This window comes from Peromyscus leucopus, chromosome 14, assembly GCF_004664715.2.
Source record: "Peromyscus leucopus breed LL Stock chromosome 14, UCI_PerLeu_2.1, whole genome shotgun sequence".
Classification (NCBI taxonomy): domain Eukaryota; kingdom Metazoa; phylum Chordata; class Mammalia; order Rodentia; family Cricetidae; genus Peromyscus; species Peromyscus leucopus.
Window position 1 is genome coordinate 56694641 of NC_051075.1, and position 23254 is coordinate 56717894.

Sequence of the window (23254 nt, forward strand, 5' to 3'; positions counted from 1 at the left end):
TAAAGCTGGCTAGGTGAGCTGACTGAAATTGTCCTATATGTGAACCCCACAAATGATTAAAGATGCTTGACAATCAAGATAAAAAAAAAAGGCCAAGTGTTTGTACCTCCTAGTACTTGACAGTATAAATGTTCCATGTGCCATCTGGGCATGCATTACTTCATTCCTTCCAGTTTTCTTGGTGGAGGACTGGGGGGGGGCATAGAATTTAGAACAGATCTCATGCAAATCTGTTCACAAAAAGTTAAGTATGGCCAAAGATGAGGTGGAAGGGGAGTGGAAAATACTTCTGTAAGGGGGAACCTTTGGTCAATTCTTCAGGATCTGCCTTACAACTACAACTCAGTAATCAGGGAAGAATTTAATGTTAAAATTCAGCATGTACAGGCAGACTCCCAAACAGGGAAAGGTATGAGGCAGTGGGGCAAAACCCTTCATCACTTACTGGCAACATAGGGTTCTGATTTGTCAAATGGTGGGATCAACATAGGTAGAAAGGTGTGGGGATGACTTGGATGGAGGTCCCGAGGAAGGGGTGCTATTTATACACCTTGGAGAATAGAGAGAAAACTATAGTCCAAGGGACTGGATGAGCAAAGATAGAGTCTCGTGAATACAAGATCCATATAGAAGTTTTCAAGGTGACTCTGACAGGCAGGTATAAGAGGCTGCTTGAAAGGGATCCTGGTAGGTACAAAGAGCTTTGTGTGTCAAGATAACTTTTATATACTACTGAGGGATTTCTGCTTTATGTGTAGATATGGCCTAATAAATAGTCTAAAAATGACCATTTCTGGGGCATACCTTTGCCCTGGTGCAACAAGAGAGTTAGAGGGTCAAGTCCTGGCTATGCCCCTCCTTGGCTATGTGACTTTGGTCTACTATCTATGTTCCACAGCACCTGTCAATGATATAAGGCTAGTATCAGTGTTTCCAGCTGTTTATTGTAGATGATATATAACAGTGTTTTTCAAAGAGCCTGGCACATTGTAGGCTCTCCATTGGTGGTAACTACTATTATTATATTGCTCTCACACTCATAGTTTATCTATATGCCTCTGTATCATGATCATAGATGAAAACAAATATATTTGTTCAAAGAGACTTTGTCTTAACTCAGAGCCTCTGTTCTTAGCTCTTCTCCTAGCTGGTCTCCTAAATACTAGTTATAAGTCCAAACAATAGTCTTTACAAATCCATAGGTAGGACAGTTAAGACCAACTTGTCATTCTTATACTCTACCTCTCAGGCTATGTGACATCTTCCCCCACGGGCACTGTTTCTACTTTGTCTTTAATTGCTTCTTGCCAGAACTGCTTGTCAACCAAGGCTGCTTTCTGTCACTTGATGCCCCTTGTTTTGTCAGATTCAGCCATCAGTTGGGTACACTTGCTTAAATGAGAGCCAGATTTTCCAGAGGACACGGTACCAATGTTCATTCACCTTGGGCAAAGGTCTGGCTGGCCTTCCTGTTTCATGCCCTAGTACACACACCCAAGGCATCCATATTTTTCTGCCAGCCTGTGGCAAGGTTCTGCTTAGAGTATGTGTAGGAGGGGCAGGGACAGTAGCAGCAGCAGAGCTAGACAGTTTGTGTCTCAGGGCTGTGAGGCAACTGTTCTCCTGTCCCTTTCTTCTTGGTAGTAGCCAGTTTACAGAATCTCACTTTAGGCTACTTGTTTCCAGTAGAGTTCCGACCCTGCAGCACATCAAGACGTCACATTGCTTTCCCCTAGATTTTTGTGCCAGTTGAGAAGTCGCTGTGTTCTACTGTGTGTGGCATTTAATTTCTTCTTGACGTTCACCTAGAATAACAAGGTGATCATTGTGAAGGTGTAGATTGAGGAGACTAATAAAATTGAGAATCAGAAAGAGTACTTAACTGTCAGCAAAGGAAGATGTTGGGTGTATTTTTTTTCACTGTAGTGGAGTTTTCCTCTCCAGCTCCTGCCAAGCCCCCACAGTCCCACAGCCTACTTATAAAATAATCACTCAGACGCTTATGTTACTTATAAACTGTATGGCCGTGGCAGGCTTCTTGTTATCTAGTTCTTCTATCATAAATTAACCCATTTCTATTAATCTAAACTTTGCCACATAGCTCGTGGCTTACTAGTACCTTACATTTCACTTGTCATGGCTGCAGCTGGCAGCATCTCTCCTCACTCAGGCTTCCTGTTCCCAGAATTCTCTGCTTGTCCCGCCTATACTACCTGCCTGGCTACTGGCCAATCAGCATTTTATTTATACAGAACGATATCCACAGCATTTCACCATTGAAGAAATTCCACATACACAGACAAGCAATTTTGGGGTTATGATGGAGAGCTTGCCTACCAAGCGGCTTTGACGGAAGTCTAGTTATCATCAACCACTTTCTGCTTCTGACTTTCCTGATCATTTCTTCAGAAATCTTCATTCTGCTTATCATTGTCAGTCCTAGGCTCAGAAATGTACCCTTCTCCTCATATTCATTTAAAAGACCTTTGTCTTTTCACTTTCTGTTTTGGATCCCTGTGAGGACAGCTGCTTGAGCTTTTTCTCTCTATTTATTGTTCAGGGTACCAAGCCTCCTCTTTCTCTTTTGGATGAGTTATTGCTGCCCACTAATAGCTTTTACAGGGAGAAAAGTCAAAAGCATTTCATCCAGATACTGAGCAAGGCAGAGCTTGGTTCCCATACAGAGATTACACATGCTAGGGCACCATACTGGGGATAAGAAAAGAGACACTGTCATTCAAACTCTGATTGTTTCTTTTATGATTTGTTTGTTTGAGTGGTTGCCAGAGGATCCTGTTCTTCTTTGTTCATGGTTAGTCTGGTGAAAATAAAATAAGAAATTCAGCTTTTGAACTGGAAAGCTGATCACATATGACTTTCTACATCATCAATAAGGAGCATCCTGGGTATGGATGGCAGTACTAATAAATATGTGGGCAGGGCTGTCCATGGACTCTGGAACTGATGGCTTGGATTTGAGTCTTGTTCTACATGTAGCAGCCTTTGAGTGGTGAGGTGGTAGATGATAAGCCTTTACTATAGAGCTTGGTATTAGGTGTCTGGTAAGTGTTAAAAATCATTACTATTCTCAATGGTACTGACTGTAGTTAGATCCACAGTCAAGGTTACATAATAGGTGAAGAATTTTCAATGCTTTGTCATAGTTGTGGATCACACTGGCTGTACTTGCTCAAAGTCAACAGCTCTGCTTGATTATTGCCTGGTGACAGGTTAGAGGAGGGAAAGAGTCAGTAGTTGGATGTTGCAGAGCAAACTATACACATAAAAGCGACCCATTCGATTAATGTTTTCTCACTGAAATAGGATGGATGGTAAGATTGATTTTGGCCCCAAAGCCTTTTTACTTTATCAAAAGTGTAAATTAGACAGGAGTGTGCAAAGGATGATATAAGATTAACAGTAAGTGTTACAACCACCCCCAAATACCTGAGATTTTTGTACACTTCCTGCATCTCTTAAGTCTTTCTTCCTCACAAATTAGTTCGCTCTTCAACTCTCATTGCTAGACAGGAAATGAAGAGACTATGCCAAAGTTGCATACCTTCTCCGTCCTTTCCCTTCCATCTGCCATGGTTAGTATTATTGTATGGATGTGATGTCACTCAAAAATTGGACCATTGAAGATCATGTAGAAATACTGCATAAAAATTTCAGGTCTGGGGCTAGAGAGCCAACTCAGCAGATAAAATCCTTGCTATACAAGTGTGAGGACCTGAGTTCAGACCGCCCCCCCCCAAACCCACATAAAGCCGGAAGCAGCGGTGTGCATATGTAATCTCTGTGTACCTGTGGTGAGATAGAGACAGAGACAGGATAATCTCTAGAAACTCACAGACCAGATAAACGGTAGCAAAGAGGAGGCTTTGTTTCAAATAAGGTGGTAAATGAGGACTGATGCCTGCGGTTGTCTTCTGACCTCCACATGCATGCTATGACATATACATGCCTGTACTTACACATAAGAACACACACACACACACACACACACACACACACACACACACAGGCAGGGGGAGATCATACAAAATACTAATAAAGGTAAAATATTTTAAATGTTTTGGGGAGATCTATATTAATCCCTGTGTTGTTATGGTTTACTCCAGGTGTGGAAATCCATAGCAGCCTTTAGTTGATATTCTCACTTTCCCCTCCCACTCACCCTCTCTGTTTGAGACTGTGGCCATGGTCATGTGGAAGTGGACTTTGCCTTGGGGAGAACACAGAGATGGAAATCCCTGATGTATCTCTTATAAGACAGATTAATCTCTGGTATAAACTAATTTTTTTGTAAATTTAAATTCTCATGTAAGTAAATGTCCCCAACTGACTAAATTAGGGTATTATCCTTTGAGTCTGTACTGAGGGCATATTCAATGTGATTATAAAATAAAATCCTTCACATACCCTCCTGTAGTTTTTTTTCCCCAACTCTTTGGGAACTGCCACCGAGCTTCCAAATAAACACACAGGGTCTTATTCTTACTTATGAATGCTTGGCCTCAGCTTGGCTTATTTCTAGCCAGCTTTTCTTATATTATCTAATTTACCTTTTTCTTTTGAGCTTTTATCTTTCTCTGTTCTATATTCCTTTCTTTCCTTCTTATTCCATGGTTGGTTGTGTAGCTAGGTGGCTGGCCCTGGCATCCTCCTTTCCTTCTCCTTTTTTCCGCTCCTCCCTATTCATTCTCTTCTCCTATTCTATTTATTCTCTCTGCCTGGCAGCCCCACCTATTTCTCTCTCCTCTAGCTGTTAGTCATTCAGCTCTTTATTAGAACAAACAGGTATTTTAGACAGGCAAAGTAACACAGCTTCTTAGAGTTAAACAAATGCAACATAAAAGAATGCAGCACATCTTTGCATCATTAAACAAATGTTCCACAGCATAAATGAATATAACACATCTAAAAATAATATTCCACAGCACCCTCCTCCTAACCAACACTCATAGCTCTCAATCATTTAAAAAGATCTTTTGCATGTGTTTATGATGAGTATATGTGTATGAATAAGACATGCCTATGCCATGACATGTGTGGAGGTGAGAGAACAAACTTAAGTGTTGGTCTTCAACTTCCACCTAGGTTGAGACTCAGTCTGTTGTTTGCAGATGCGTATGCCAGGTTACCCAGTTCATGGAATTCAGGGAGGGTCTCCTGTCTCTGCTTCCCATCCTGCCGTAGAAACACTGGGATTATAGACACACTATCACACCCAGCTTTAAATGGGTTCTAGGAATCCAAACTTGGGTCCTAACATTTGTGTGGCAAACACTTTGCCCAGTGAGCCATCTCTTCAGGCCCAGTCAGTCATCCTTAAAGGCAATACATCCACATAGTTTTGAATAATCAGACAAAACATGAGAATATTGTGACAATGGAAGTCTCCCAGTCCTGAATATAAATTCCACAACGCCACTGTCCTAAAAATTTCATAGTTCATAATTATTTCCAAAGATACTTTATACTTTTATAAACCTATGTATTTATGACTCTCCATTTTCATACAACAGTAAGGTAATTATCAGTTTGTCCTGCTTATAACTCCACTTAAAAAATGAGTTGGAAAGACTCATATAAAAACGAGAGGCAATACCTAATTTTAAAGGGCAGCATTGTATTCCATTATAGAGGTATGTCATTTATTATTGATGATCATTAAGGTTGTGACCTTTTACCAAGGATGCTTTAGTAAATATGTGTGCATTTTGTACCTGTACAACTCAGTGTCTCTTGAATTTGGCTCATAAACTCATACTGATAACTTTATGACATCCGGAAACTGGCTACAAAGAGAAAGATAAAAGGTACAGAGTGGCAATGTAGAGGTTCATTCTGAGCTTGTATATGCCCCAGACATCTATCTCTTGGGGTGCTTTTTTTTTGAGTCTTTTGTTTCCCATGTTGTTTCAGACCATTATGTCCTGAAGATGCTTCAGACCCTTTTCCTGGATGCCCAGTGAGTGATGGATTGATACTATTTGCAAGATTGATTCATATGGCACTTTTGTTTGGCTTCTGACAGGTTGTTTATAAGAATAATGACATCCGTCTGGAGCTGTCTCGCTTGGCCCGGATTGGGGACACCAAGATGAAAATCTACGGTGAAGTTGTGTTCAAATGCGAGAATGTGGCCACACTGGACCCCATCAACTTTGAGACCCCAGAGGCTTACATCAGCTTGCCCAAGTGGAACACCAAACGCATGGGCTCCATCTCCTTTGACTTTCGTACCACTGAGCCCAATGGCCTGATCCTCTTCACTCATGGGAAGCCCCAAGAAAGAAAAGATGTCCGGAGCCAAAAGAACACAAAAGTTGACTTCTTTGCTGTAGAACTTCTTGATGGCAACCTGTATTTGCTACTTGATATGGGCTCAGGCACCATCAAAGTGAAGGCCACTCAGAAGAAAGCCAATGATGGGGAATGGTACCATGTGGACATTCAGCGTGATGGCAGATCAGGTAAAAATGGTTTAGGACTAAGACTAGATGAAAGCAACAGCTTTCTCCCCAGGCTCTATGTATTTATTATAGTCATCACTTGCATGCTCAGCTGTCCCCCACGATTCTAATAGCTGTTGTAAAATGATATTTATGGACAAGATGACTGTCTTGTGGATGTCTAGCATTCTTAGCTTCTCTATCATTCTTCCCAATAGTTTCAATGATAATTCTAGGACCCTAGCAACATGAGTGACCTTATAAGTAGCATTTCTATTTCTACCACAGGGACTGTCATGCGGTGACATCCCCCACCCTTTTTTCTTTTTCTTATCACCATGGAAACTGACTGTGACATCATCGATGTTACATTATGTGATTACTCTGTGGGAAAAACTCCATTGCAAGAGTTTATGTAATGATAGCCCTTCAATAATTGGCAATGGTCATGTTTGTAGGGAGGAATTATGACAAGAAAGGAAACAGCAAATTGATTTTTCCTGAAGTCATGTTCAATTTAAAGCCATTCCTTGGTGTGAAAACCCATATTTCACTCTTCTGCCCAGACTTCACTAACTCCCCATTCCTCTTCATAACCTTTTACATTTGGTTTAAACGGCTTTGTTTGTTTCTGTAGCTGCAGATCAAACAAACTAGCCCCGGGCAGTACATAGCTACTCTGGAAGAGTAAGAAAAAAGGGGTGGGGGTAGCAGAGACAGAAAATTTGGGCTTTTGAATGCCTAACCAGTCTGCCTGGCTTTCTAAGGACCCTCTGGCAATGATGGTCATGTTCTATGTTATTAGTAAGGGTGTTTCCTCAAGAGGAGGACTAGAATAGCATCTGAATTTCTGGCTCATTTCCTGATTCCTCATCTGGGTAGCACACACACAAGACTCATTTTAGCTTCATTTGCTGTAGTTGTATAGATTACTTCTGTAAACATACAAAAGTCCTTGTCTGGGAGTTTTTATGTCTAGGTTCCCTTGACCAATATTACAAAACAAGAGGTCCCCGCACCCCCAGAAAGCTGAAACTAGAAACGGGTGAGCTTCTGTGGAATGTCAGCTTTTCTGTGTAATTCCTCAGCTAGAGGGGTGGCAGAGATGAGTGATCCTGCCCTCAGGAAGATCTGGATGGGGTCTATGTAGAATGCAGTCGGTGGCAGATTGTGGCCTTGGATGTTTTACTGCCCAGTAGGATTCTTTTTTGATTGTCTGAAATCTGGTCAGAACCAAGAGGCTTCCAATTAAATGTGTTTGTTGAGCAAGAATGAACAATCTGTGATTTTTTTTAAAAGAAAAACACACAAAAATATCTCTGGTGGCTAAATTTCTGTCTTTCTTAAGTTTATCAATAAAATGCCACCCGGGGCAGCACTAGAATACTGTCTCAGAATTGTCTATAAAACACTGTTATTGGTTAAGACAATGTGTGGAGGTGTGTTATGGTTGAAGAGTTTTATGGGTGATTAACCATGACCTTGCTGTGACTTAGCAGTGACCCATTGGTATTCTAAGAAGGTTAGTATACAGAAAGACACCATATTTTTTTTTATTATTCTCAACACTAATTGCCTTTTCTAGTTGTCCTATTTAGATTTATTATTGCTGTGATGAAACATCATGACAATGGCAACTTGGGGAGGAAAGGGTTTGATTCACTCATAGTCCCGTATCAGTGAGGGCAGAAGCTCAAACAGGACAGGAACCTGGAGGCAGGATCTGTGGCAGAGGTCAGGGAGGGGTGCTGTTTACTGGCATATTCTTTGTGATGTGTTCAGCCTGATTTCTTATAGAACTCAGGACCACATGCTCAGGGCTGTCACCACCCACAATGGCCTGGGCCCTCTCCCATCAATAACTAATTAATAAAATACCCTACAGGCTTGCTTACAGCCTGATCATATGGAGGCATTTTTTTTCAGTTGAGGTTCCCTCCTCTCAGATGTCTCTAGCTTGTGTCAAGTTGACATAAAGCTATCTAGTTCAATAGTATAACTATCTTGGTTTGCATTTTTAGAGCTACCAGGGAACCCATCTTCCACAAATAAATCTGGATTTCAGGAGCCTTAAATTTCATATGTGGAAGCTATGGCATTGGCCAGTGTTTTGAAATACTGATGATTTTGATCAAAGCCCATACAATTTATTAAGTAAACAATAATGAGTCCAGGAAAGCTGAAGCATAATCTAATTAATCTTTACCAATAAAAGATTGGGAGTCAAATATTGGGATAAAAACCTGAAAGATTAGAGAACAGGTAACAGCTGCCAGTTGCTTCCTACATCTTCTGTTCCTCTATCCAAAAAGGCCTGAGATCCTCTTTCAGCCCAGCCTTGCTACTTCCTGTCTCTTCTCTCTACAGTCCTCTAAATCTCTATGGTCAGCTAGTGTCTAGCTCCACTCTCGGACTCCAAGCAAGCTTTATGTGTCAGAACACCATCAAACATCACACAACAGAAAGCAGTTTAATATTACATGTAGCTGGAACTTCTCCTGTGTCCTGCCCAGTCCACAGCCGCTTAGACCCAAGTAAACACACAGAGGCTTATATTAATTAAAACTGCTTGGCCATTAACTCAGGCTTACTATTGACTAGCTCTTACACTTAAACTCAGCCCATTTCTGTTAACCTATATGTTGCCATGTTTTCTGTGGCTTTACCTGTGTGCCATTACATGCTGCTCCCTGGACTGCAGGCTGGCATCTCCTCACTCAGCCTTCCTCTTTCCAGAATTCTCCTTGTCTTCTTATTATGCCTATACTTCCTGCCTGGCTACTGGCCAATCAGCATTTTATTAAACCAGTGTACAAAAGCATTATCCCACAATTACATTTCAATATGGTCTATGAAACTTCATTTCTTTGTGAGGATATTTTTCCAGTATTTTTTTTCCAGTTAGCTATCCATCTCTTCTAAAATAGATATTTGTAAAATAAGCATGTCCAAATGTGCCTCCTTCCTCAAGTATTCAGAAGACTAACTGGCCTGAAAGATGATCCAGAAAACATTTTATAATTATTCTTCAGTGGAGACATTGAATCTTGAAACCCAATAGGTGCATTTAAAATGTGTTAAGCCGTATATTCTGAGCATAGGCTTTCCATGATATACAGTCCAGGCTCTGAATTTCAAATTGATTCTCATACTGTCTATACTTGGCAGTCTATGTGTCTCTTTTCTTGGTTACTTTTCTGTTGCTATTATAAAACACCATGACTAAAGCAACTTCGGGAGAAAGGATTTTTTTAATTTATTTATTTATTATTTTTGTTTTACTGTTCCATAGGGGTACAGTCAATCATGGCAGGGAAGGCATGGCAGCAGACAAAGTAGACATGGTGGTGGGAACAAGAGGCTAGCCTTTCACATTGCATCCACACTCAGAAAATAGACAGTGAACAGACAGTTGGGCCAGGCTATCAAGTCTCAAAGTCTGCCTCCAGTGACCACCCACTTCTTCCAGAGAGGATCTGCCTTCTAAACATTCCACAACCTTCCAAATGGAGAATCAGCTGGGAACCAAGTGTTCAAACATGTGAGCATATACGGAATGTTTCCCACTCAAACCACATTACCCCGTTAATTGATGATCACATTAGCCCTGTTAGAAGACATGAAGAAAGTTGTGTAAGAGAAGATATTAAGAGACACAAATCCCAACTTCCTCCTTGTTTGAAATAGCAATTTTGTTTATTCTTTGAGAATTTCATACATGTATACAATGCATTTTAATTTTATCCATGCCCCTACTATCTCCCTCCAGCTCCCCTAGGACCCACCAATATACCTCCCTGATAACTCATTATTCTATTTATTATTATTATTATTATTATTAAAAAATAGTTCCCCCAGTCATATTAGTGCTAGTCATGTGTGCATGGGTCTGGTGCCATCCACTGGTGCATGGAAAGCCTATCATCAGCCACATCTGTAGCTGAAGTTTTCCTGGTCCCACCCGGCTCCCACGGTCCCACAGTCCCACAGTCCCATAGCCACTCAGACCCAAATGAACACACAGAGGCTCAATATTAATTAAAACTGCTCGGCCATTAGCTCAGGCCTACCACTGACTAGCTCTTACATTTAAACTCAGCCCATTTCTGTTAATCTATATGTCACCATGTGTTCTGTGGCTTTACTTGTGTGCCATTACATGCTGAGCTCTGGATAGTGGGCTGACATCTTCTGACTTAGTCTTCCTCTTCCCAGAATTCTCCTTGCCTGCTTATCCTGCCTATACTTCCTGCCTGGCTACTGGCCAATCAGCATTTTATTAAGCCAGTGTACAAAAGCATTATCCCACAGCACACATCGATTAAAAAAATGACTCTCTACTCTTCAGCAGCCATCAGCTGCAATAGCTCCTCAGATAGAGGAGGAGCCTTGAAAGCTCCTCTCCCACCTATGCTGGAATTTTAATGACTCCTACATCACAAAATTATTTTGAGGGAGGAGTCTAAAAGATGCACATAAATGGCAGTGTAGTTCAGTGGCAGAGTAAAACTCTTCACGTGTGAATCTCTAGATCTGAGTGGCAATGCACAAAATCAGTCAGTCAATGTTTTTTTTTTTTCTTAAATACATAAAGTGAGGGGGTAAGAGAGATGGCTCAGCAGGGTTAACAGCATTTATTGCTTTTGCCAGGGACCCAGGTTTGAGTCCCAGCATCCACAGGGTGGTTCACAACTATCCATCACTCCCAAGGGATCTGATGCCCTCTTCTGACCTCTGGAGGCACTAGGCGTGCATGTAGTGTGCATAAATAAATGAATTTAAAAACACTTATACATACAAAATAAAATAAATTAAGAATATGTAAAATGCTTAAAATGCTAACCAGGATATTATTTTTTGTTGTGTGGGTTTTTGAAATATGAAGAACTAAATAGGCAAACCAAATTTCTCTAGGAGATGGCTTCTAAAGAGAGTTAAGGGAGGATTGCTGATTCAATGGAATCCAACTCCACAGCCGGGCACTTTATGTTATTTCCATTCCATTCTCCTGGTGTAATTGGGCACACATGCCATATTTGTGATCTCTTTTGGTCGGCTTCAGCTCTTAGGTTGTATGTTCTGGCTGAGGGAACTGAGGGAGCAGAAGAGCCAGAGAAGAGGCCAACTAATGGATGACAAAGCCCACGTCTCTCAGCACCTACAAAGCATTTCAAGAATAATACTAAAAAACTAATTCTGCAGGATGCTGTGATACCACCTTGCTCATCTCCCAATTTTACAGTTCAGGAAACAGAGTTGTAAGGTGCCGAGGGGCTAGCACAGGGTGGAACAGCCATGGAATACAGAAGTACTTTTTCTGTTTTCCCAGGTCAGGCACTAGGTTGCAGCTTCTAGAATCTCATTTGACAGAACCCATTATCTGGCCCCTCCCAGGGCTTAACCATTGCCTCTGGTCTCATCTTTTTCTCACCACTTCTTGCCTCTTTGGTTGTAAACAAACTTCTTCATGCCATCAGGGCTTTAATAAAATAATAATAATAATATGATAATAATAATAATAATAATAATAATAATAATAATATAGTGTGTGTATGTGTACTATGGAGTGCATGTGGATTCAGAGGACAATTTTGTGAAGATTCTTTCCTTCTACCTTTTTCTGGATTCTGGGGATCAGACTCAGGTTGGCAGGTTTGATCCATAGACTCTTTTGCCCAATGAACGACCTCACAGTCCCCTCAGGACTTTGCCACTCTCTCTGACAGGCATGCTCTTGTTCTTGAATTTTGCAGGGCTGGATCTTTTTCAGCTTTTTGGCTTAACTCTTCTTCATGTGGCGACCCCTTCACTGACTATACACTTTAAAGTTGATCCTATGAGCTAAACTCATGGCATTCATATGGCTATTTCTATAACACTGGCCATTAGCTAATATTCTTAGATTATCTGTTGCTTTTGTGCCTGTATGCTTTTCAAAATAAGCCCAATAGGAGGACTATGCCTGATAAGCCTAACACTGTACTTGAAACTATTACCAGAGAATGAAAAAGTGTTCACCATGTATTTAATAACGCATGAAGAAACACATTCTGTCTAGGTATTGTGGCTCACACTCGCAATTCCAGCATGCAGGAAGGAAAGGCAGGAGGATGGCTGTAAGTCTAAGCCTAGTTCAGTTTTCATAGCAGGCTATAGAGTGAGCCTCTGTCTAAACACAAAACAAACACACAAGCCAAAAACAGCAACAACAAAAACATAGTTCAAGGCAATGCCCAAAATTTTGGTTGACAGAGTGGGCAATCAATGCCCAGTTTACAGGATATCCATGGAGAGAGAGAGAGAGAGAGAGAGAGAGAGAGAGAGAGAGAGAGAGAGAGAGAAGAGAAAGAGAAAGAGAAAGGAGAATGCCCAATCCTTTGGGGAATCATGAACCCCTGAAGGCATTACAAAGCCCATTCTGTCTCAGTCTTTGCTGTAAGCACTCTATACATAGGCATTTCTTTGATCATCACAGCAGCCTGCTCGTTGAGGATAATTATTTTTCCCTTTTGGAAATGAAAGGTGGAGTCTCCTCTTCGAGGCTATAAAGGTGGTAGTTGGCAGAGCTAGGATTTAAATTTCTCTTACCCTATTGTGTATCTTATCTCTCAGTGGATATGGTTATGGAGAGAAGAGCTATACTAGAGTTAGTCACTAGGTTTCTGTCTGAGTCTTTCTATGGCCCAGATTATCCTAGCTTCAGGGACTGGAACCAAATGGTCCTTCCCACCAGCTTGCAGCCATATTTCCCTGATTGCAGTGCTATCTCCCCCTAGGCAATGCTGATCTCCCCACTCACTTGCAGAGCTGCTTCTCTTTAAGCAGCTCCAGAAACTCACCTGAGATGCAAGAAGGCCTTTTACTCACTTTGCTGCCTGTCTCCCACTCCAGGTACCATATCTGTGAACAGCAGACGCACGCCATTCACCGCCAGTGGTGAGAGTGAAATCTTGGACCTGGAGGGGGACATGTATCTGGGCGGACTGCCAGAGAACCGAGCTGGCCTCATTCTCCCCACGGAACTCTGGACTGCCATGCTCAACTACGGCTACGTGGGCTGCATCCGTGACCTGTTCATTGATGGGCGCAGCAAGAACATCCGGCAGCTGGCGGAGATGCAGAATGCAGCAGGCGTCAAGTCCTCCTGTTCACGCATGAGCGCCAAACAGTGTGACAGCTACCCCTGCAAGAACAATGCCGTGTGCAAGGACGGCTGGAACCGCTTCATCTGTGACTGCACTGGCACCGGCTACTGGGGAAGAACCTGTGAAAGAGGTGAGTGGGATTTCCCGGTCTGAGTGGAGTGTTCCATGGGCTGAGGACATCTTTGCTCACCTTGTGGTTTTCTGCTTCCAAACAACAGTGTTGGGGTCTGCGGTCTGCCGCTATCATCCCTTCTAATTGTGAAGGGTTAAATTTGTTTGATCAGTTAGATGGTAGAAAGGGGGAGCTTTATAATAAATATCCCCATGGTCACAGTATACTTTAAATATCTCCTATGGATAGTGAAAGTTCTATAAGTAGCCAACTTTTTTTTTCCCCTTTAGTCCTTGAACTTATGCTTCCTTAGTGGTTTATGCAGGCTGAATTTTGGGTTGGTCTCTAAAAGCAGAATATTGAACAAATTGAGTCTATCTCTGTCTTCATGGAGCTGCCTGTCTGTTGGGATTAAATAACTACTTAACAAACATGGTGATTTTTTTTTAAGAGGCTGAGTGATAACATGGTTATGAACATGATCTCTGGAACCATTTAGGCCCTCCAATTGTCCTATGAGCTTCACCAAGACAATTATCTCTGGTAATTTATTTACTCATTTGCAAAAGACAGACAACCAGGAACATACTTCATCAGATGTTGATCATGATTTAGTACCTGTTAGTGATTGCTGTGTGGTTGGTTATTAGTATTAACATCACTAAAGGGAAGATGCAGAGGAGCAGAGAGACCCAGCATTTTGCAGGGGTTCAGATAGTATTTCTGCAAAGAAGTGGGGTGGAAGAGACAACTTGAACATGAGTGGGCATTAATTTGGCAAAAAGGTCGTAGGAAGAAGTATATTTTAAACCAGAGGGCAGATGTGAAACCAAGACAGAGGGAGGAAATATGTTAGATGCTTTATACTCTTCTAAACAAAGTCATAATGGAATGGGGGGTAAGAAAGGTTGATGTAGCTGTGAAAGCTGAACCTACAGAACAGGCAGAGTGCCATGGATTTCCTCTCCATGCACTACATAACCATTTTACATCTGCACTCAACTTAGAGTTTGTGAAAAAAAAAAAAGATCTGGAAGTTAACAAAAGAGATAACACCATGACCAGGAGATTCTTCTTTGAAAGCCATCCCCAGGTGGCAGCTTGCTCTATTTTATAGAGAAGGCACACAAAATCATGCTGGCTATGGATTGTAATCACCCACCCCCTTTATATGAATGGTCACTTTATACAATTATTGATTTTTTGAGGCCCTCAGTTCTACATCTTTTAGGCTAGGATATAGAATCTGTAATAGACATGCTTCTTATTCTAGGGGAGTTTATCATTTATTTGACTAAGGAGTGTAGGTTTTTACAAAAGAAGCAGAAGATAGCAGCATGTATCCTGCTAGAGGTCAGAGGAGGAAGATGCAGAGAGATAAAGAATCACTGGAAGACATATCTGCATGGCTTCATTGCTAAAGATCATCAGAAATCAGAGCTCCTGGGATTGAAACTATGGTGATGGGAGACACTGGACAGGGCTGGAGTGGTGTTGAGCAGTTGTTTTCAAAGAGTGCTTCTTGTGAGCTCCACAGTGTTACTTCAGGAGAATAGCAAGACTTCCTAGGTCCCCTTGATACTCTGTACTTTCCTTTGATGACGCTGATACTAATAACCAATTATAAGCCAATCACTAACACATACTAAATGCTCTCCACATTTCAGAAATCCATTTTTCATGAGAACTGTAAATCTTCCCTACAGTCATACCAAAAACAAGACACAGGACATTAGGGTGAAGGAGAAAAAGAGAACTTTCTTGTAGCTTTGGAATTTAAATTTAAATTCACTGCATTTTCAAAGCAGCAACAGCCATAATATGAGCTAAGATGAGGAGGAAGCCATCTGGAATAGAAATAGGCCACATGGGGTTGCTAAGTCTGTCAAGTGCCTGGATTCTTTCCAAATGTCTTTGTAGGGTAGCCAGCCTACCCTAGTGCTGGTTTGGAGAGCTGGAAAGGTCATTTGACCTCTGGGATGTAAGGGACTGATTTGATGTAGGCCAAGGTGTTGAGGATATTACACTGTTTATAAAAGCAATGTAAGACCATAAGGCTACCTCAGACATCTCACTTCTTCCTCTTGTAACTCACAGGCCTTGTGGTGTTGAGGTAGGAAGCAGTGACCATAGCCAGCTGTGCAAGGTGTTTATGAGCTCACCTAGTCCAAGGGCAAATCAGTGGGAGATGGTCCAAAATTGGCCAAGTACAGTGAAAGTCACTGCGTCTTTTACATTGTCACTTTTGACTAGTCATTAAAAGGCAGCTGATTGGGGATATATGAGGGACAATTATTCCTGGTACAGTGCAGCCAAGAGCCATCCATTCTGGCCAAATGAGAGGCAGCCTAGCAAATTTGAGACATTTGATCTATACATCGCTCAAGCCCCAGACTGTTCGACTGATTGTTTTGTTCCCCCACTAATTGTTTTTTGCCCCTGTATTGTTCCTGACACCATGTTCAGAATGAATCATTGGAGTGGAAAAATGGTATGACTGCACTGTTAGTGAATATAATAGAGCTTTCCAATGACATTGTTTTTCCCCCATTGAAATGGATTCCTCGGTGGAGACTTCTGAATATTTTTTTTCTTCACTTTTTATACACTTTTTTGGAGGCCTATAACCTCCTAGACCAATTAAAACAGCAAGCAAGTGTCTGGGCACATCTCATACTTTGGATCAGGGGACTAGTAGGTGGTCATGTGAAAGAAGCAAAGGGTAATGTCTGATATGTTTAATGTGTGGTAGATGTTATGAGCAACTTCTGTGAGCAATTGTAGAGCAGATAGGTGGAGTGGCCACTTTCATATGGGGAAATATGGTGGGAGGAAGGAGGTCCAAAGATTCTTGGATTTTCTTGTTTTGTTTCTAACAAAATTGTGGAGTTTTCCACTTCTGATCTTCAGAATCTATATGCATTTCTGATGAGTAATAGTGAAGGAAGAATGTTTCATGTTCTCTTTGTATAGGACCATGTGCCCCTTTGGGTTAAGGAATAGTTCCCATTGACTGTAGTATCAGCCTGGTCACAGATAACCATCTCTAATTATTTCTCTAATTTTTTCCTGGAAGCTTTAGACTTAAGCCTAAAATTAATCATTTTTACTAACCAAAGTAAGACCAAGAAAATTCCTAAGAAGATGTGCCCTACTGAGCCTAAAACAACTATGCCTTGGCTCACTTATATCAGTTATCTCACAATAGAAATGGTGGTATTAGTAGGAGCCAATGTGTATAAAGTTGAGAAAGTAGGAGTGTGGTGATGAAAACCTCAGTTCAGGATTGGACAAGTCTCAGGTATGACACTAGATGAAAACTGCCAACCATCTAAATAATATTGGTCTAATGGCCAACTTTCTATCAGAGTTGTCTTCCCCAAATAACAAAAAGGCAAGGGAACTAGGAATATACAAGGATGGAGACTAATGTAATTTTCTTGGATAGTTTTCTACTTAGTTAAATTGGACCACCTTTGTTTCTAACATTTACAAGATAGTTCTTCATTCAGCAGAGAGAAGAAACTAAATACTAGCTTCTGAAAATTGATCTGATATGGCACTTAGCATTTTTTCAAAATGGCTTGCTAATATCTTTAAAAAAATATAGACAGTGATGTCCATCATTCTTGTATTTAGCCTTTTTGGTGTCCTATTCACAGTAAGGTGAAAGCCATCTCTGGAACCTAAAAGCAAAAGCTTATAGTAGCTACTTAATTGTGATCAGTTAAGTTGAAAATTGGGAAGATGACTTGTTCTTCTATGAAGTCCTATGACATCTTTTTTAACATTGATTTATTTGGTGTGTGTGTGTGTGTGTGTGTGTGTGTGTGTGTGTGTGTGTGTGTAAGTATAAGAGCATGGAGGTCTGAAGACATCTTGTGGGAATTGGTTCTCTCCTTCCCAGGTGGTTTCTAGGGGTTAAACTTCAGCCATCACTGCTTTTTATCCAGTGAGCCATTTTGCTGGTTCCTATGATGTCTTATAGTAGATAAAAATACCATTGGATCTGTCTTATTCTGTCCTGGAATTTTCCTCTCTTGGAAAGCTATGAATTTTTGACCTTCATTAATATAAGGCAGTCTCCTTTCCACTGGGGCTAACTGGTAAGCTCAGCTGTTGAGTATTCTGGTAAGGCAAGTATGAGAATTCCTCAGTAGACCATCAAGCTAAATCTGAATCCATTGTGCATTCTATGTTTATCTTTAAATAGCTTTGTATAGATATATGTGGGATTTATTTATTGGGAAAAAGTCCATTATTATGTCAAGAAGAATAACCTATGGTACAGAGTTTGGAGGCAAAATGACGTCATGATTAAAAGCAATAGTTTAAGAGTCAGACAGACCTACAATCCTATGTTGGTTCTGTTACTAATTAGCAAGGTGTCATAGAGGCCCTTGATCTCTCAGTTCTTTATCTAGGAAATGAACATATTATACTCCCTCACTAACTTGAAATCTCCAGAATTAACCATGATATCAAGAAAGTAGAGTTTCATGGGATGATTATGTGGAAGAGTGTTGATCAAATAATGATCTTAGAGAGAGAGGAAGGCAGAACATCTCTGGGAACTCCAGGTCACTATAATTAAGATCCTCTGACCTCTGGGTTCTGAAATTTCTGATTCAGAGTTTTCATTTTGCAAAAAATGAGAATAGTCCTATTTCAGAGTTGTGTATTTGTTTGTTCCCACAGTGGTCTGCTCTGTCCAGCTGGGCAGTTACCTGGGATAGAATAGGCCAGATCACACTTCTCCCTGGCTTCCTGAGACCCTAAGGTTAAGAGCTTGATAATAATGGGCATTTTTAGTTCTTAGGCACAGATGATGCCCAAGTCCATGAATATACTTCAATATTTTCTCTTGTTGAGGATTTTTTCCCTAAGAAGAGTAGGTCATGATAATGAGGAAAAGACACTTGCTGCAGTGTCTTCCATATCCTGTCCCCACTAGGACAAGGTTTTTGCACAAGCATGGGCCTTCTCCCTGTTCAGATGAGTCTTGTTCACATAGGGCAATGCTCATGGTAGACTAAAACAGTTCCCAAGAGGGAAGATGGAATTCAATTTTCAAATGCTTCAGGTAGGTGAAAAGTCCAAGCTTTTTGCCTAAATCAGGAGAATGGATTAATTCTTTTCCCAGCAAAAACTGAGACTTGTTTTTTACATTGTTTAAATGAAACACACCTTTAATTTTAAACCCCTCTTTACTTAAGATGTAGGGAAGAAACAACAAATGGCAGAGGCCATTGTGACTCTTTGCAGTTTTAAACATTACTATCTGGAAAGGAATACATGCTATAAAACAGTGGTTCTCAACCTGTATCATGACCCCCTTTGAGTCACCTATCGGATGTTTACATTACAATTCATAACAGTAGCAAAATTGCAGTTATGAAGTAGCAACAAAATGATTTTATGGTTGGGGGGTGACCACAACAAGAGGAACTGTATTAAAGGGTCACAGCATTAAGAAGATTGAGAGCCACTGCTATAAAATAATTAGATGTACATTAAATAATTCTTGGGAAATACAAGCAAGTTCCAAGAATCAGGAAAAACAAACAAACAAACAAACAAAAAACACTTAAGACTTGAACACAATTAACTAACCATTAAATCAGTTGTGACTAGTCTTTTCCCTGTTTTGTGAGTTTGCCTGTTCTTACATACAGATATAATCAAGCTATAGGAAAAATGTGTGTTCTCCTTTTCCCACTGAATATCATATCGAAACCTCAAATTTATCTTCCTAATTGTTATATATTTATATATGCACATGTGCATATGTGAGTGCACAGTTACATATAAATCACATAGATGTTTATACATATGTAAGTTAATACAATCTTATTGATTCATTGCCCTTTGCTCATTCTTCCATGGTTTAGGGCAGGCAACCCTCACTCCTATGGCCATAGACTTTTTACAGACTTCTAGCTGCATGAAACTGCTTCATATTTCTTTTTATCTTGTCTTATTTTGGCCATTCCTCATGGATGCTGAAATAAAACATTAACTGTGCTTATAGAAAACAAATGATTTTGAGAGCATTAATTTACAGAATTGTGAAATTAAGAAAGACAGGACATACTTCCCCCAGGCCTCTGGGATTTTGTTTATCTGTCATATCCATGTGCCAAACACAACAAGAAAGATATAAGATCTCTTAAATGGTTTGTTCCTAGAGGAGAGGATGGCAACAGAATCTCTCTCCAATCTTTACTGAGGGCCTCCATTTTAGTCAACTCTCTGGTTGTCCGTGTGGTCCTGGTTGGCAATAATCACAGCAATACCAGCAGTAGATTCTGCCTGGAAAGGCAGAGGCACAGGTCGTAGTGAGGCTGGAGTGTGTCATGTGAATGTCACACATACATCACACAGGAATCAGGATGTCAGAAAGCAATATGGTGAGTAGATTGCATTGGGGTCGTCTGAGATTCATCCTCATTTTGGCAGGTGGAGAATAATACTCCAGAAAAGCTGATATTACTTATCTTGGAGCTCAAGAGTAGCTAGAATTTATAGTTCCTTGGCTTCTATTCCATTTCTTTCACGACACACTAAGAAGCCTTTTCTTTCCATGTATACAAAATCTGGATTCCATGATCAATGAGGATAAAGAAATAGTTTATGAAGTATATTGATGTGCCCATAATCCCTAGCACTGTGTTATGCATACATTCATGCTGTGTTGTTTTAAGTGTCAGAGCACTTCAGGTCTCCATTCCATGTTTCTGTCTGCATACTTTCTTTGGTGCTCTTACTCATTGTCACAGCATCAAAGGTCATCTTTATATCAGTGATGCTCAAATTGAGATCTCTAGCCTAGGACTCTCCAGGGAAACCCCAAGTTCTATACCCATATTTTCCTCTTTGGCATCTCAGTTTAAAAACTGAGGTGACACCTGCAATCATTCCTTCCTCCCTACATCAAAGTTATTTTACTTCTGTCCCTCCCATCTCAGTAAGTGGCATTGCCACTGTCCTTGGTCATTTTATTTTTGTTACATTTTCTCCAAGAATCAAGTCCTGATAGTCTTCATATGAAGCATCTTGCATCATGACAGGGCTAAATACTGATATTTTCTTTGGACAACTAGATAGCAAGTAGAACATGAAAATGAAGAACTCAAATGTGCCTTGTGGCATCTGTGGAGTATTACAGTAAATTACTAAAATCTCTGCACATTCAACACATTACTACCTTCAGTAACTACTTTCAGGAGCCTTGGGTCTATAAGACTATGGAAATGAAACTTTGATGCTTGCTATTGAACACCAACATTGGCACAGGAACTTAATAAACAAGTCTTCAGATTCTTTCCACGTCAAAAAAGGGAATGGGGTCCTGAAGACACAGACTAGTAAAGGACACATTTCTGTGTCATCCATGAGCCTATAATGTAGCAGAGGGGATGGAGACATAATCTTTAAGCTTTAATATTATCTACAGAGTATGATAGTTCAAAGGGCAATCATAGGAATAGAAAAACAAAGCAATTAGAAAATAAGATATGACAACATGGCATACCACTTTATCAACTGTTCTGGTCAGAATAACTAACTAGTGTGGGAGCAAGAGCAGCTCTGGACTCCAATGTCAAATACAACTGTGCTGGTTGTTTCCACTTGTCTCTGTGTCACTGAGGAGAGATTCTGCCATGTACCTGTGCTCCCTACCTCCTGGGATACCCAGGTCCTTTATTTAGATATATGACCTTGAAATAGTTATTTGGATCCTCTGGCCTCTCTGTTCTATAAGAATAAAATGAGGCAATCCAGTTTCATGCTCTCTTAGGGCCCTTCAACTCTAGAACTCTGTGATTCTCAAATGTCACCAGCTTGGCAGTGTCTCCTCTGTTCCCAAGTAGAGGAATAAAGGTGAATGAAGGGCAGAACAGGACGGAGAGTCCCCGTTTCTTGCAGTTTGCAGATCTCTCTTGGTCAGAATGCTGGCTTTAGTTTTATCAACAGTGCAATGAAGTTTTTACTTTTCTAATACATTTGCCCAAGAAAATGAGTGTTTTGTTGTATGGAGTGAATTTCAGGCTTATGACACAAAGTATTGATATATTAATAAATATAACCTGTAATTTTTTCAGAGAATTAAAAGGCTATCTCTGTTTTGGCCCATTGTTTATGTTCTTAGGGTGGATAATGACATGTATCTGAAAAGGGGGTTTCCTATGAATTATGCAGTTCATTGACATCAGTCAAAACCCCAGTTTTTCTTATGCATGGTTGCTTATGTCATTTAATGAGTCTCTGGTAATATCCAGCAGGCCCCTCACATTCAGCCTATTTTGTCTCCTTGAGTTCTTCAAGTGTCTTTTCCCCATGACCAACATGTGTTCTCGTGAAGACATATCAAGATCCATGAATGAACATGATTGGTTGGGGTCTGAGGGAGCTCTCATTATAGTGTTCCTCTTGTTCCAAAGAAGAGTTGAGAATGTATATTTTTGTTATTCTGAAATTAACAGGTAGGGGCACTGGAGATCTTTTCTTCTTCTTTTTTTTTCTTTTAAGTCTGCCATACACTTGCATCCAGCCAGAGGAATGTGAGGGTCAGTCCGTTGTTTGCTGCAGTGTGTGAAAGCTTCTTATACCTTCAGTGGCTGCAGTGTCCTCAAAAGCAGGGACGTAATGCCCATTTGCATCCCTGCTCAATACCTTTGTTATTGTGTTTGCTAAAAGTGGCGTAACTGCCAGCAGACATCTGCCTATTATAGTACAATAAATCGAGAGGCTGCTAAATTATGAGGAACAAGTGCTTCAAAACACAACACAAGGGGACCATTGCAGGCTTTTCTATCATTGCTGGCTTCATGGTTCCTTTCACAAATAGACGAATCCTTCTTCGCTCCAGTTTGGATGAAAAAGAAAGTTAAGAGACCTACTTTTTATTGAAAGGAATTATGCATCTGCTCTATGTTGGGTTCTTAATATTCACTGGGCCATTTCACACTTACATCCTTTCTGCAGATGATATATCATGATTACCAGTCTCTAGTTGAAGAAATTAAGACCCAATTCATTTCAAAGTCCTCAGTATGTGCTATGTGCCAGCTAGTGTGTTTAATATGAGGGAGATTATGGTTTGCCTCATAAACAGATCGTGATGGTCTGGTGTCCAAGAAAGGTGGTATTCAAATGCAGAGAGAAATTCCATGGAAAGCATCAAGGATGGGATAACGATAGAGCTGAGGTTTGATTGCATAAGTGAGAAATCTGTCGCCCAGGAATGAAACTATATTATTCCAAGAGGAAGAAAAGTTTATGAAAAAAGGCTAGCATGTCCATACACATGAGTGCACATTGCACTGGCATTAAAAGAGATGAGAGACCTCACTGAGGTAGGCAGAATGGAAGCTGAGTTTGGATACATATCTAATAGGTAGAAGGGAAATGTTACTAGAACTTCGTCACTGATTGCTTGTATCTGGAAGGTGGCCAGCAGTAAATGAAAACAAGGGTATGTCCATCAAAGTCCATTGTTTCTTGTGGCTATCTTGAATAAATGAAGATCTTGG

At 40.6% G+C, this 23254-nt stretch overlaps 1 protein-coding gene across 1 annotated transcript in view; it reads left to right on the forward strand.

The window, feature by feature from the left end:
- The window catches only part of Nrxn3 (neurexin 3), a 1620870-nt gene that overhangs the window by 512703 nt on the left and 1084913 nt on the right, over positions 1–23254 (forward strand). Inside the window, 2 exon segments of the mRNA XM_037210977.1 lie at positions 6044–6482; positions 13353–13736. Of these exon segments, the coding sequence (XP_037066872.1) occupies positions 6044–6482; positions 13353–13736 (823 nt within the window).